This window comes from Geotrypetes seraphini, chromosome 4 (genome assembly GCF_902459505.1).
Source record: "Geotrypetes seraphini chromosome 4, aGeoSer1.1, whole genome shotgun sequence".
Taxonomy (NCBI): Eukaryota; Metazoa; Chordata; class Amphibia; order Gymnophiona; family Dermophiidae; genus Geotrypetes; species Geotrypetes seraphini.
Genome location: NC_047087.1, coordinates 49,513,922 through 49,530,879, shown reverse-complemented (window position 1 = coordinate 49,530,879; position 16,958 = coordinate 49,513,922). Strand labels below are relative to the sequence as shown.

The 16,958-nt window shown below is 41.1% G+C and overlaps 1 protein-coding gene across 2 annotated transcripts in view; it reads left to right on the top strand.

Moving 5' to 3' along the window:
* ITFG1 (integrin alpha FG-GAP repeat containing 1) overlaps positions 1-16,958 on the top strand; it is a 304,607-nt gene that overhangs the window by 230,907 nt on the left and 56,742 nt on the right. For both annotated transcript variants that reach the window (XM_033940818.1, XM_033940817.1), the window contains exon 14: positions 6,901-6,979. In XM_033940818.1, coding sequence (XP_033796709.1) covers positions 6,901-6,979 — 79 coding nt within the window. The remainder of the gene's footprint in view (positions 1-6,900; positions 6,980-16,958) is intronic.

Here is a 16,958-nt window from a genome sequence, read left to right as displayed (position 1 = left end):
CACAAAATGTCTGGTGGTGGTGGTGGCAGCGGCCTTGAGGTCTCAGGGCCTTCATGTCTTCCCCTTCATCTCAAGGTATACTCTTAGTGACAAATCAGACCATACTATTTCTTCAGAACTTGGGGTTTGGGATCAACTTCCCCAAATCACAACTTCAGCCATCTCAGAAGCTCCAGTTCATTAGAGTTCTGCTCGATACCACTCAACTCAGGAGGTTTCTTCCTCAACAACGTCAGGACACTCTAATCCAACTTTGTCATCAGATCGCTCATCTTCAATCAGTTTCAGCCAGGTACATGATGGTTCTTCTGGGTCACATGCCTTCCACAGTTCACGTGACTCCCCTTGTGAGGCTTCATCTCCAGACTCCTCAATGGCCTCTGGCTTCACAGTGGTCTCAGGCACTTTGACCCACTCTCTCAACACATTTCTGTCACCTCGTCTCTTCGAAAGTCGATTCAGTGATGGATGAACTCTTTCAAACGTTCCAGAGGTCTTTTGTTTCACATGCCTCCTCATCAAAAAGTTCTGACCACAGATTTGTCAACTTATGCTCGTGGAGCTCATCTGGATGGCCTTCGCTCTCAAGGTCACTGGTCCCCCCCAGAGAACAACATTTTCACATAAATCTTCTGGAACTCAGAGCAATTTACTATGCTCTCAGAACTTTTCAGCATTTAGTAGTCAATCATCTCCGTACAGACAATCAAGTCGCCATGTAATATATAAACAAGCAAGGAATTTCAGAAGATATGGCTTTGAGCGATTGCTCGCAACATCTTTCTCAAAGCAGTCTATATTCAGAGGGAACAGAATTTCTTAGCAGACAAACAGCAGAATTCTTCAACTTCACGAACGGATGCTCAATTCAGCAGCTCTCCATTCCATTTTCTCTCAATGGGGGACTCTCAAGTGGATTTGTTTGCGTCTCCCCACAACAAGTTCTGCTCCAGACTATACTCTCCTCATTGTCTGGAGGTGGACGCTTTTCTTCTGGATTGGACGCATGAGTTTCTCTATGCGTTTCCACCCATCCCTCTCATTCTCAAGACACTTGTCAAAGCCAAGCAGGAGTCAGCCACTATGCTACTTATAGCTCCTCGGTGGCCCAGGCAGATTTGGTTCTCCCTTTTACTTCAACTCAATATCAAGGAACCAGTTCCGCTTCAAATTTTTCCCTCTCACGCAGAGTCACGGATCTCTTTTTTTCATTCCAATCTTTAGTCTTTACACCTGGCAGCGTGGTACCTCTCAGGCTGACCTCAGCTGATCTTCACCTTTCTTGGCCTGTCAGACTGATTTTAGAAGCTTCCAGAAAACTGTCTACACAGCATTGATATCAACAAAAATGGACCCAGTTTTCTGCATGGTGTACCCTTCATCAGCAGGATGCTGAATCCACATCCATTTCTTTAGTCTTGGATTAAATTACATTACATTAATTTCTTTTATTCCGCCAATACCTTGCGGTTCTAGGCAGATTACAAAAGGAAGAGATTCTGGTTATTTCCAGAAGATTTCAGGGAAGCTATTGGTTGGAACATTTGGAATCTGGTGATGGAATGAGGATATTGGTTGTATCAGGAGTTTGTCTTGACATATTTCTTGAGCAACCTGGTTTTTATTGCTTTTTTGAAGGTTCTGAAATCAGCTGTTCCGAGTTAGGCAAATGTTCAGGTAGGATGGTCCATTGCCTTGTAGGGTTTTGAAGAGCATGCAGTAGAATTTACAAAGTATTCTTCCTTGTACTGGTTACTAATTATACTTCTACACTTATCTAATTCTGGTCTCAAGTCCACTTTGATTAGAGTTCATTTCAGTACTATCGATGCTTTTCATCGACCAGTTGATGGGAAACCTCTCACTGTCTAGATTCATGAAAGTCTTTTCAATGTCAAGCCACCTCTTAAACTACCTCTGGTGGTTTGGAACCTTAATGTGGTTCTTGCTCAACTAATGAAGCGTCCTTTTGCACCCATGGCTACTACTCATCTAAAATACTTTACATGGAAAGTGTTTTTTCTCATCTCCCTTACCTCTGCTTGAAGAGTAAATGAACTTCAAGCACTGGTGGCGGATCCACTGTTCACAGTGTTTCATCATGACAAAGTGGTGCTTCACACTCATCCAAAGTTCCTTCCAAAGGTAGTCACTGAATTCCATCTCAATCAGTCCATTGTGCTTCCAGTGTTTTTTTCCTAAGCCTCATTCTCATGCTGGAGAAAATGCTCTTCATACTTTGCTGTAAATGAGCTTTGGTCTACTACTTACAGCACTCAGCCACATAGGACATCTCCTCAACTCTTCGTCTCCTTCAATCCTAATAAGTTGGGACATCCTGTATCCAAGAGGACCAGTTCCACTTGGTTGGCGGCTTGTATCTCATTCTGTTATGCTCAGGCTGGGCTGCAACTGGGGAATCGTGTCATAGACCATAAAGTGTGAGTTATGGCAGCTTCAGTTGCTTTTCTTCACTCTACTCCAATTGATGAGATCTGTAAAGCTGCTACTTGGTCCTCAGTTCATACATCACATTACTGTCTGGAATCCTATTCCAGACGGGATGGTCACATTGGCCAAGCAGTATTGCAAAATTTATTTTCCTAATTGCCAACACTCCTTCCATCCCATTCTAGTAAGCTAGGGAGTCCCACATGTGAGAATATGCTGCCTGCTTGTCCTGGGAGAAAGCACAGTTACTTACCATAACAGGTGTTATCCAGGGACAGCAGGCAGATATTCTCACAACCCATCCACCTCCCCTGGTTGGCTTCTTAGCTGGCTTACCAAACTGAGGAGCTGTGCGCCTATATCGGGCAGGAAGGCACTCGTTCATGCGCGGTGCAGGCAATTCGCAAACTTTCCTAAGTTTTTAAAGCTGTTCATACTGGGGCTCTGTGGATGACATCACCCACATGTGAGAATATCTGCCTGCTGTTCCTGGATAACACATGTTACAATAAGTAACTGTGCTTTCTAACAATATTAGCTCATTGGCATTCATGGAAAAAATTAAAAATCGAGGTTTTTACAGGTGTTTTAAAAATGTCTTCAGTGCACTAAGCTCATTTCTAGCACAGCTATAAAATAACCGTTTTTCTACTTGGTGAAGTGGTAATGCTAACAGTAATGTATAGCTATTTTTTAAAAATTAACGCAGGAGAACATATCGCCTCCTATTTAGGGGGTTTAAGGTCTCCTATATTATAGATGTGCGAACTACTTAATGCATCAATAATGTCAGTGTGCTAGCTGAATAGAATTTCCAAGCCCATTCTCCGCCCCTAACATACCCCCTCCATTTTTTTTTATACTGTGCACTTGGCATGCACAAATGGCAAAACTAATGCTGAAGACTTTAATATGGCCTGTGTTAGGCCACTTTTCTGCTGCTAAATCATTTCTATAGTACTACTAGACATACATAGTAAACATTATATGCTTGAATACAGATTCATAAATATTCTAGAAAATTATATACAGTGAAACTATGAGAAATTTTCCTTTATTTAGTCCACAATCTTTTAGGGGCCAAGAAAAGAAAAAATACAGAAGCAAATTTTTATATTTTTAAAGAAGATATCAGAAGTGCTATACTGGCAGCCGGTTTGTATTAATCTGTGGGAAAAGTTACAAATCTAATCACTACTCCACCTCCCTCTATAGCCACAATAAAGTCTAGCAATTGCTTCAGTTCAAAGAAAAGAAAAATGTTCCCATCAAATGAAACACAACATTTTGCAGTAAATTTTAATATATAAGTGACTCCCAGAGCAAGGACTCTAGGCTGATAAGTCAAAAAGTCCTTCCTTCTCTGTGGCATTTGAGATAGATCAGGAAACAAACGAATTGATGAATCAAGAAATTGCTCATTAATATGTCTGAAATAGGTTCGAAAAATTAAATCTTGATCTGGGCTTACCAAAGCTCGATCAATACTAAGGTCCGCCACTGAATCAAGCGTTCCTTTTGAAGCCAGCAGCACCTCCGTTGCGTGGCGTGAGACTACACCTAAAGTAGTTGTTTGTGTGAGGCATCTCAGGGTCACAGCTACTGGAGGGCCAGACCAGAAAATCCGCTTCCCCATAGCTTAAAAAAAAAAAGCGTCAAGGAGAGCCGCACCGTCTTGCCAAACTCCTATCGGGGAGAGTGCTCTGCATACACATCCATCTTCGACACCATCTTGACTCGCTGATATTATAAGCTTGTTTTTTATTGACTGTTCTTGTTCTCCTTCCTCTTTGTGTACTATGAATTAGATGGCCTTCATGGCCAAAATTAGACGCTTCCCACCCACTTTCCAGGTGACCTCCAATGCATGATGGACCAGCGGGCCTTAGAACTCTCCACACCCCATTAGCCCTGACTTGGGGGGCATTAATGATGTGAAAAATGTCCCTGGACCCTTCCTTTGCCAAAGACCTAACTCCCTACTTGTTTAGTGTGCTTTCTATACTCCCAGCCCTGACATGTGATATGAAATATTAAAACTAATCTTCAATGGGAAAAAGTACCTAGAAAAAGTACCTACAGCCTTATGCCTTAGAACAAATGGATTTAAAAACTGTAAGGGGGTAATTTTATAACAGGGTACCCATAAAGATTTCCAAAAAGGGCCTATTTTATCAAAGCTATACAGCAGGGGTAGGGAACTCCGGTCCTCGAGAGCCTTATTTCAGTCGGGTTTTCAGGATTTCCCTAATGAATATGCATTGAAAGCAGTGCATGCAAATAGATCTCATGCATATTCATTGGGGAAATCCTGAAAACCCGACTGGAATACGGCTCTCGAGGACTGGAGTTCCCTACCCCTGCTATACGGTATGATGCCTGTAGCCTTTCTAAAATAGGATCTCAGAACTATCCTCAGTGATGCACAAATACTATTGCTCAATTTTACACCATCTTCAAGGCAGGTGCAAATGTTTTATGTCCTCTATGTGTATGCATGTGTGTTTTACATTGTGCACATACATCACAACTCTGCCCAAACTATGGCCTTTAGAAGGTCTCCACGTACATCTTGTGAAAATAGGTGCTGTGTTTTATATAAGCCATTTTCCATGTGTAAATTCTGTTTCACACACTGAAAATGCTGTATAAAATTAACCCCTAAACATGTAGCAAAACAAATTTTAGACAACATTTATATCTTTTTAATGTTTGTGTAGAGTTTATTTCTATCAGTAGTATGCACCTTTCCTGGGTTTTATTTTTGTGTTGATTAGTAATCCTTTCACAATGACCCACCATTGATTTTTTTTTTGTAATATAGTGCTCCTTTTATGAAGCCGCGTTAGCAGTTTAACGCGCTTAATAGCGCACGCTAATTTGCCAGCCATACTATCCACTACCGCCTCCTCTTGAGCAGGCGGTAGTTTTTTGGCTAGCGCGGGGATTAGCGCACGCTAAAAAGGTGCGTGCACTAAAGCCGCTAATGCAGCTTTGTAAAAGGAGCCCAGAGGTTCTTTTACTAAGCTGTAGTGAAAAGTAGATTTTTCCCATGTACTAAAGCTATTTTTACTACAAAATTACTACAAATTGGCTGATTTACTTTTTCTCTTTTTTTTTTTTTTTTTTTTTTTAATTAATGGCCATGCAGTACTTTTGCTATTAGTGAATGATTATTTTTTTAAATTACTATGTGTGCCCTTCTGCTACCCATTTTTTAGGCAGTAAGGCCCTGTTTCTATAGAAGATGCCTAAAGTTAGGTACCTAGATCAGCTTACCTAGCCGATTTAGGCACCTAACATAGGTATTTAAAAAGCTTAAGCAGCTCCAATAATAAGCAACTCATGGTTGGCAAAAATTAAAATTAATTGCATGGTAGGCGCCTAGGCCAAGGTGCCTACCAGAAAGTGAACGTGGTTAGGGGTGGATGTTGGGTGTGTTTTGTGTGTGGGCACCAAAAGTGGACTTAGGTGCTGTATTTAGGCCAAGAAAACCGTGGCATAAATAGGGGGTGCCTAAGTCCAGTTTAGACACTATTCTATAAATGACGCGTAACTGAAGATTATATTTTTTACATGCAGTTAGTTCAGACAGTTGGCAGTTATTGCAAGGATGTCTGAGCTTGTCCTGTGGTACACCATTTTAAGTTGTGTTAGGTACGCCTGCTTAGTAAAAGGGCCCTATAAAGTTTTGTTTGTTTTATGCTGTTTAAATATGCTTTTCTGTAACTAGAACAAGATAAAATACTTCTGTTCGTTCAGTATTTGCTGATTTTGAATACAGAATTATTTGAAGAGGCAGGTGCAACATGTGGAAGAGTGGGTTTGGTTGGTCTTAAACTAGTTTTAATGCGGGTGGGTTGCACTTAAAAAGAAACAAAACTATTAGATTGTTTTAGAAAGCAAGAGACAGATGTAGCCTTCTTACAAGAGATTTACCTCAATAAGAGAGAATATGAGGAAATTACAGAAAGATAGGGTAGTTGAACTGGCTTTCTCATTTTTCTGCAGTAGGCAAAGAGGAGTGGAAGTCTTATTGCACAAGCAAGTATCCTTTGATACTCACATATGCCAGAGGTCCCAAAGGGAAGATATATAGATATGGTGGAAGTGCTGCAAGGAATCAAGTCCATGTTTTGCAGTATATTCAAACTCATAGTATACAATCACAGATTCTTTTCTGAACGGTAGCAAAATTTGTATTTTCTGATGAATATTGTTTGGTTGTAGAGACAACTTTAATATAGCAAACCTCTAATATATAGTAGACCTTCAAAGAAACTGCCAAAAGATGTAGAAAGAAAAGGAATACATTTTTTGAGGGCCAATTTGAGCTTAATAGAATTATTTGAAGAGGAAACTTTAACTGGGAGTCATTAAATTTGCTTTAAGTGTGTGAAATTTTAAGCTACTTTTAGTGATCCAATTACTGATTTCTATTTATTTTAGCCATTTGGAGTGAATCAACCTGGACCCTACATCAGCTACACAACAGTTGATGCAAATGGATATATGAAAAATGCTTCAGGTAAGATAAGTCCTGAAATACGTTGATGGTTGTTTTCAGGAACTATTAAAGAGGCAAAAGTGTGAATTGACTAGAGCTTCTTATTTATCATGGAGACTTTTTACTACCGTATATACTCGAATATAAACTGAGGTAAACTTTTTTCCCTCAGAAAAGGAAGAAAAAAGGTTGACTCAAATATAAATCGAGGGGGGAGGTTAATATTCAAATGCAGTGCCTTGCCTTGTCCTGCCAGGCTCTGCACCCTGTTCCCCCTCACTCCCAGCTCTGCATCCAGACCCCTCCCTCCCTCCCCTGCCTTGCCAGGCTCTGCACCCAGCCCCCTTCCTCCCTGCCTTGCCAGGTTCTGTACCCTGTCCCCCCTCCCTCCCGATGCCTTGCAGCCTCTACTGGGCCTGCCTTAAGGCCTGGTGGTGCAGCGGTGGGTCAGGACAGCAGGAATCCCTCCTGCCTCCTGTCCCAGCTGATTCTAAGAAATTTTACCTTCCTCCCGCATCCCCCACATTTACGGCAGGTTGTTCCTGCCGTACAGATCCACTAACTGATTGGCTGCCGTGAGTTCACAGTCCCGCAGGAACTTGCAGCAGCCAATCAGCTAGCGGCTCTCCACAGGCAGGAGCGAAGGAAGGTCGCTCTTGCCACTGTTCACCACTGGACCACTAGGGATTCTAAAGGTATGCGGGGGAGGCAGGAGGGAGGTAAAAATTCTTAAAATCAGCCAGGACAGGAAACAGAATTGATCTCTCCTGTCCAAGCCCACCACTGGACCACCCTTTGCAGTGCCACATTTTGGATTTGTAGGTACTTGGAGGGCCTCAGAAAAAAATAGTTAATGTCTTATTAAAGAAATGACAATTTTGCATGAGGTAAAACTTTTTTATAGTTTATAAATCTTTCCTTTGGGCTAAGTCTTAATAATAATATTGTAATTTATAGCTAAAGAGACATATGATCAAGAAACTGTTTTATTTTACTTTTGTGATTATGATAAACATTCCGAGGGCCTCAAAATAGTACCTGGCGGCCGCGAGTTTGAGACCACTGGCTTAGTGCATCCTTACAAGGGCTTTTCCTGTGCACTGGGCCCATTTCTAGTATGGCTGTCTAATAAAGCTTTTTTTCTATTTGTTGAATATCTGTGCGTTAACATTAGCTTGAGAATGCAGCCATGTTAAAAAATTAATTCAAGAGTATTTACCATCTCCTATTTAGGAGGTGCTTAGGGCTCCCATGTTATACATGCACTAATCAGTTAGTGCAGCAGGAATGTCAACATGTTACCTGATTAGCACATCTGTGCCTATTTTCTTCCCCCTGACTTGCCCCCTCAAAAAAAAAAGGAATACCAAGAGCTTAATGTGCACAATGACAAAACTAACACAAAACACTTTAGTTCATCCAGTTTTAGGCTGATTTTCCTGCGTTGGGTGCATATTAGTGCCTAATACAGCATTAGTAAAAGGGGCCCTATGTTAAGTGCTGTTTTCAAGTTAGAATACAAAAATGCAGGCAAACACCTGACTCATCAAGACTGAAATAAGGTCAATGGTTTTCTAAGTGGCCCATACCGTTACCAGGCACCTGATATTAGTATGGTTCCCAAAAAAGCCATTTCTCACAAAGAGCAAGCTCAGGTGCAAATCCTCTCTTTCTCTTTTTTTATGTTAATACCTAGAGCACTTTTCCCTGCTCTGAACTGCACAAGACCTTTCAGTCATCTTGCTTTGATATTGATCTAGACCAGGGATTCTCAACCCAGTCCTCAGGATACATGTAGTCAGTTGGGTTTTTAGGGATACCCACAATGAATATGCATAACATAGATTTGCACATGATGGAGATAGGGCATGCAAATCTATCTCATGCATATTCATTCTGGGTATCCTGAAACCCTGGCTGTCTAGCTATGTCACAGAAGTCAAATCTCCACTCCCATGAAGAAGTCTACACTCAAAAGTGTTTGAAAAACTTCTGATAGAACACTAAGAAGCAACATTACTGTGCTCTAAAATCGGCCCTGAAGCAGCGGACAAACCAGCGGTCTGCAAAACGCCAGCCGCGTCAGCTCTGGCTCTAGTCTCGAGAGCGTTGAAAGCTCCGATTCTGGTCCCGAGTACGAAATAGCACAGAATTGAAGAAGCTCAGAAATGGAAACAAAATAATGAAAACCTAAAGATAAGTAATTTTCTGTGAGGTTTTTCAAATTCTGAAACGGTTTGCACTCAATCAGTTAATGTGCAAAATAAGAGATATAAGTTATAACAAAAAAGTTTAAAAAATAGTTTAAAAAAAATAGTTTAAATTAGCAGATACATAATATGGATAATGAAATAAAAGAACAGGTGTTTTGGCCAGTGATTGCAGTACAAATTACGTGTTTGAAATACACCTACGCTGGTAATGATTACCACTCAAATGATAAGCGTAGTACTCCTTATTTCTGAGGCCTTTTCCTGAACGAATATCAAGCTCCAAGTATAGATAAACTATAAAAGTGGAGTGCGAGTGTTTGAGTATAGACTTCTTCATAGGAGTGGAGATTTGACTTTTGTGATACATTAAATATTTAAACTACTCAGGATTGTTTATAGTTTGGTGGCTAGGTATGTCCTCAAGAATGGGTTGAGAATCCCTGGTCTATACTAAAAGCAGGTGGTAGAGAAGGTAAACACTGATTCAAAAATGCTGTTCTCTTTCAGTTGGAAGAAAGGAACAAGACCTGATAATTGAAGGGATAGTGGGTTGTTAGATAAAGGAAGAGAATCTGTTTGAGGGGTCTTTAAATATGAAATTAAGCCATATATAAGTTGTGGTAATAGGGGGGATGACAGCAGGCAGCAAAGAGGAAAAGGGAAACAGATGATGGGACTCAGCACTGAAGAAGTGCAAAACAGAGCAGGGATGGGGAAAGGGATTTGGGGAGGGAGTAGAAAATTAAAAAAAGAAAACAATTGACTGCAGAGTTATGTGGGTGGGGGGGTGCATTTTGGATATGATGTCCAAGTTTGGACATTTTGTGGAACATGCACAAAATCCATTAGCGAACATGACCATTTTCGAAACGGAAAAAGGTTAACATAAGAATTGCCTCTGCCGGGTCAGACCAGGGGTCCATCGTGCCCGGCAGTCCGCTCCCGCGGCGCCCCCCCCCCCCAGGTCCATGACCTGTAAGTGTTCCCTACCTAACCTAAATATCCATACCCTATTCGCTTAATGTCCTGGTGGTCCAGCGTGTAACCCTCCCTCGCCAGCAGCGCACAGGCCAGGAGCGTTTATCTTTTTGTTTTGAAAATGGCCATTTCTTGTCCTCTGTGCGTCTTATCTTTTTGAATTATTTTGGAAAAAAAACCACATCCAAATGAAAAATGCATAAAACAAGCCATTGTGATGGGCCAGCATTTTTAGTAGATTTGATCACACAGACATCCCAGCAGAGCAGTGAGGCACCTAGCGAGCATTACGGTGAACTTCATATTAAAAGGCCCAGGTACACATATCACCATAACCCTCCTTAGAGAATATGGTGAGTCCTCCAAAACCTACTGGATCCAACTGTACACTACACCAATAAGCCTTATGCCTTTAGGTGTTGCCTGTGTGTAAGTACAGTGGAATTTGGATGGGTTTTGGAAGGCCCACATAGTCCACCATAAGTGTAGTAGTTAGAGTAGCTAACCCAGCTAGGGATAAAACTATTTAGTTATGCAGATGATTTTACGATTATCATCCCATTCACCAATTCTGTCTTCAAAACTATTCCCAAAGCTTCAGAAGCTATAAACATGATGGAACAATGGATGACAAACTTTAGGCTCAAACTTAATTCAAATAAAATGACTTTTTTCATTGCTTCACCACATCCACTTGACATTAAATCACCCCTCTGTATCAATAACCTTAGTTACCCTATCCAGCCCTCCATAAAGATACTAGGTGTAACTCTGGATCAATGCCTAACCATGAAAGACCAAGTAGACTCCTTAATCAGAAATGGATTTTTCACTCTCTGGAAACTCAGATCCCTTAAAGCTTATTTTGTTACATCGGTTTTTAGAATCCTAGTCCAATCTCTCGTACTAAGCTTGCTTGACTACTGTAACATCGCCTATTTGGCAATTTCCCAAAAAAATATGCGACGCCTACAACTGTTGCAGAATGCGGCAGTCAGACTAATCTTTGGACTAAAAAAATTTGACCACGTGACACCCTACTACCGGCAGCTACATTGGCTGCCGATGAAGGCACGCGTAAAGTTCAAATTTGCCTGTTTCTGCTTTAAAGCATTACATGGACTTGCCCCCAAATACATTACTGACCTTTTCTCCTTCTCAACCAACAGACACAAGAGAAGTTCACATTCCAACTTCGTTTCCCCCCCAGTGAGAGGTTGCAAACTGAAAAAACACCATGAATTCCTTCTCTCATACCAAGCAGCATCATGGAGTAAAGACCTAGAACAATTACTTTCACCCTCTACTTATGAGGAATTTAGGAAACGTCTAAAAACACACCTGTCCCTAAAACATCTTGACAACTGATCCACTTATCTCTTTCCTCTCAATAGCAACCTACTGTCCTTTTGATCACTTTTCTCCTCAACAATGAATTTCCTGTCTAATTACTTCTCTTTCTTCTTCCCCTCTTGAAGTCAGTCAATTTGTACCTTTGCTTAATCTTTTGTAAACTGCATAGAACTTCACGGTATTGCGGTATATAAGCTGTTATTATTATTATTATATGGGCCTGGATACCAATCTCTATAGCCCACTAGGCTACTTCAAGAACCTTCTTGCTGCTGTACTAGGACCAGCCTTAACATCTGAAGCTATCATACGGGCAGGTATGTACTGCTTCATTCACTTGTTTGGGGGTGGGTGGTAGAAGGGGGTCAGTGACTACTGGGGGAATGTGGATGAATCATGCCTTCATCCCTCTAATGGTAATCTGGTCAGTTTGGACACCTTTTTAGCACTTATTAGTTGTTAAAACGAGTCTAGCCCCAAACATCCAAACTGCCCTGGACATTTTCTAAAATGTTCAATTATTGCAGAAAAACATCCAAATCATAAGCCCATCCTAGTGCTGCCCAAACCAAGGCTCTAGCACACTCCCTTTAGACACACTGTAGACAACCACCATAGAAATCTATCTAGAAAATTGGTTTCGAAAATAGTGAATTGGAAGGGTTTGGCAAGAAAAATGTCCATCTGCCCCTTTATGCCACTTTTCAGACATTTTTCTTAATAGAAAATGAGCCCCATAGAGTAATCTTTGTTATGCTGAGGTATTCATAAAATTAAAGTCTGCAGGGTAAGTTAATAGTATCATTCTTACAAGTGCTGCTTATGCAGCCAGATTCCTGGCAGATGTACTATGGAGTTTCAACATAAAATTAATGTTCTTTTCTACTCTGGTCATTACAGAGGTATTAGGTTGATTGTATTCAAACTAGAATCATAGCTTCAGGTTTATTATTTAAGAGCAAAATGCTATTTATACAGTACATGAAAGGATAAACTTTGCTGTTTCCTACTCATGTTGAAAGAGTTTTTCACAAGTCAGGTCCAGGTTTTGTTACTGATAAGTATTTCAATTCCCTATTTTTGCTTATGATCAGGATGAATAAAATTTTATCAGTGAAACATTTCTCTGTGTATTTTGTTATAAAGTGTCTGCAATCTGAGACATCCTGTGGATATGCTGGAGTTTGTTGTTGCAGCATTCATGCAGTGCCATTGAAGTAATTTTTCACCTATCAGCAATCTCCATTCCCTTTCAAAGATGAGAAAAAGGGCAACCACAGGGAGTAAATCCAGTGTCTTCACTTAAAAAAGAAGAGTATTTTATTTTAGGGTTATTGGATCGTTCCCACAGACTTCCACAATATATTTATAGGCACTCTATCACCAGTTTTCAGACACAACAGATCTGTCCTATAGGGCAATTTTCTGCTGCAGTCTTGTAGCAATGCTAAAAATAAAATACACTTTAAAAACCATAGAGTACTATTCAGAATTCTCTTTTCCCTTCCCTATGGTATAGAACAGGAGTACCCACACTTTTTGGGCTTGTGAGCTACTTTTAAAATGATCAAGTCAAAATGATCTACCAACAATAAAATTTTAAAAACACAAAGCACACTGTACGCAGAGAAAATGTTAATTATCATTTATATTCCAGGGTTTTTTCAAAGAGGTCAAGGCAGATGACTTTATGCAATGTCACCTCAGTAACAACTTTACAAAAATAGACAAATATGCTGAATGCCCCGCGCTGCTCTTGACGCTCATAGGCTCCCTGCGCTAAAACCCGCTATTGCGGTTTAGTAAAAGGGGGCCATAGTGCAAAATATAGACAGCAGATATAAATTCTCAAAACGGACACATTTTGATCACTAAGTTGAAAATAAAATCATTTTTCCTACCTTTTTGTCTGGTGATTTCATGAGTCTCTGGTTGCACTTTCATCTTCTGACTGTTTATCCAATATTTCTTCTCTTCTTTCAGCCTCCTGTATGCTTCCTCTTCTCCAGATCTCATTTCCTTCCCCAACTTTTTCTTCCTCTCTCCCTGACCCCTTCTTTCTTTCTCTCTCTCTCCATGCCCCCTTTCTTTCTTTCTGTTTCCCTTCTTTCTGTCTCCCTGCCCCCATTTCTTTCTGTCTTTCTCTCTCCATGCCCCCTTTCTTTCTTTCTTTCTTTCTCTCTGTCCTCCCTTTCTTTCTGTTTCCCTGTTGTCTTTCATTCTTTCTGTCTCCCTGCCCCTCCTTTCTTTTTGTCTCCCTGCTTGCCCCCTTCCTTTCTTTTGTCTTTCTTTCTTCCTGCCCTCCCCCAAGCCACCACCGCCGTTGCCATCGGGGAACAGGCCCCCAAGCCACAGCCGCCGAGTTCTGTGCTCTCCCTGCTTCCCAACGCGGTAAACAGAACGCAGAAGCGCCGGGCCAACCAGCCTTCCACCCCAACGTCAATTCTGATGTCGGAGAGGAAGTTCCGGGCCAGCCAGGCAGCGATTGGCTGGCCCAGAACTTCCTCTCTGACATCAGAATTGCGTCCTGTTTACCACATTGGGAAGCAGGTAGATTGTGAAGGCAATGTGAGTCTATCACAGAGCTCGGGATGGGCTCCGCGATCGACTTGCGTTGCCTTCACGATCTACTGGTTGATTGCAATTGACCTTTTGGGCACCCCTGGTATAGAAGGAGTCCAAGACGGTGGTATAAAGTCAATGGCATTTCATTCAGTTGCTAGTTTTTCATAAGTCTAACATATATGAAATAGTCTGAAAATAATTTAGTATTTTATTTGATGGTTTATAACATTTTTTTTAGTATTATATTTATCAGTAACTGATAAGATGTACAGTTATGAAAAACACTCCTATATCATGATTTATGAGATAAGGATTTTACATGAAAAGAGATCTGGTCATTTTTTTTTTTATTTTTATAATTCACACTATCGTAAGCTATCGTAAGCTTAGACTGATTCAAAATACGGGAATGAGAGGGCATAGGATGAAGTTAAGAGGTGATAAGCTCAGAAGTAATCTAAGGAAATATTTTTTTACAGAAAGGGTGGTAGATGCATGGAACAGCCTCCCGGAAGAGGTGGAGACAGAGACTGTGTCTGAATTGAAGAAAACGTGGGATAAGCACATGGGATCTCAGAGAGAGGAAGACATAATGGTTACTGCGGATGGGCAGACTGGATGGGCCATTTGGCCTTTATCTGCCATCATATTTCTATGATTTCTATCACCTTGGTGAAGGTGCATGGGGCCATTGCTAACCCAAAGGTTAGAGCCACAAACCGGAAATGCCTTTGCAGGACATAGTGGGCCAGGAAGATAGGAATATGAATACACCTCCATCAGATCTAGAGAGGCTAGGAATTTGCCCGGTACCACTGCTGAATTTACTAACTAGACCGTCTCCATTTGGAAGTGCGGTACTTTCAGGGCAGCATTCACAGCTTTTAGGTCCAGAATTGGTCTCCAGTCTTTAGTGCCTTTCTTGGGCACTATGAAGTATATGGAGTATCTGCCAGAACTCGATTCTTTATCAAGAACTGGTTCTGTGGCTTGAATGTCTAATAGTCTTTGCACCATCACTTAGACCTTGGCCTACTTTTCCAGCCATCTGGCTGGAGAATCCACGAACAGATCTGGGGGGAGAGTAATTGAACTTGATCTTGTGACCCTTCTGAATAAGATCTAGAGCCCAGTGGTCTGAGAAAATTTGCTCCCATGCTCTCCAGAACACAGACAGTCTCCCGCCAATGTGCGGGAAGGCGGCTGTTGCCTTGGCGTCATTGTGTCTTCTTGGAACCCAGGCTGACGAAACCAGAGGGTTACTTGCATCTGGAGCTGCCAAATCTCTGTCTGGATCCTTGAAAAGATCTCTGAGAGGGGCACCTGCATTGTCCTGGCAGGAATGTTGTGAAGAATGAAAATTGCCTCTGCCTCCCCTGGTGGAGTGGTGAAGTCTGCTGTCTGGCAGAGGCTTAGCATGGCAATTCATCACACTGGCCATGAGGTCATCTGATCCCTTTCCAAATTGCATCTGCCCTTTAAAAGGCAGTCTGCTTTTGACCTTGGCGTGGATGCTATTTAAAAATTCTATCCTTGAAGCCCAGACTAGATATATTCCATGTATTAAAAAAGGAAGAAGGAAGACCAAACGTCAGCCATGTGGTTAACGAATGAGGTGAACGAAGACATTAGAGCTAAAAGAATCCTTCAGAAAGTGGAAGAAGGATCCGACTGAAAATAGTTGTAAACAACACAAGGAATGCCAAGTCAAATGCAAGGAACTAATAAGTAAGGCAAAGAGAGATCTTGAAAAGAAGATTGCGCTGGAAGCAAAAACACACAGTAAAAACTTTTAGGTATATTAAAAGCAAGAAGCCAGGAAGAGAATTGGTTGGACCACTAGACAACTGAGGGATAAAAGGGGCTCTCAAGGAAAACAAGACATAGCAGAGAAATTAAATGAATTCTTTGCCTCAGTCTTTCTTCACTGAGGAAGATGTGGGGGAGATACCAGTGCCAGAAATTGTATTCAATTCTAATGAATCAAAGAAATCTTTGCAACACTGGATGATATAATGGGTCAATTTGACAAACTGAATAGTATCAAATCGCTGGACCGGACGGTGAGTCTTATATCGGTGCCAGGCAAAATGGTAGAGACTATTATAAAGAACAAAATGACAGAACATATACATAAGCATGGATTACTGAGAGAAATCTTGCCTCACCAATCTACTACATTTCTTTGAAGTGGTGAATGAATATGTGGATAAAGGTGAACCGTCTGATATTGTGCATTTGGATTTTCAAAAGGCGTTTTGCAAAGTATCTAATGAAAGACTTCTGAGGAAATTAGAAAGTCATGGGATAGGAGGTAATGTCCTTTTACAGATTGAGAACTGGTTGAAAGAAAACAGAGTGGGTTTAAATGGTCAATATTTTCAGTGGAGAAGAGTAAATAGTGGGGTTCCCCAGGGGATCTATGCTGGGACTGCTGCTTTTTAATAGTGAGCTAGAGATGGGAATAACTAGTGAGATAATTAAATTTGCTGATGACACAAAGTTGTTAAAAGTTGTTAAATCGCAAGAGGATTATGAAAAATTGAAAAAGGACTTTATGAAACTGGAAGACTGGGTGTCAAAATGGCAGATGACGTTTAATGTGAACAAATGCAAAGTGATGCATGTGAGAAAGAGGAACCCATGCTGCATTCTGTGTTAGGAGTCACTGCCCAGGAAAAGGATCTAGGTGTCATTATTGAGGATACAGTGAAACCCTCAGCTCAATGTGTGGCGACTGCTAAGAAAGCAAATAGAATGTTAGGAACTAGCAGGAAAAGAATGGAAAGCAAAGATGAAAATGTTATAATACCCCTGTATCGCTCTATGGTGTGGCTGCACCTCAATGCTGTGTACTGTTCTGGTCACCGTATTTCAAAAAAGATATAGTG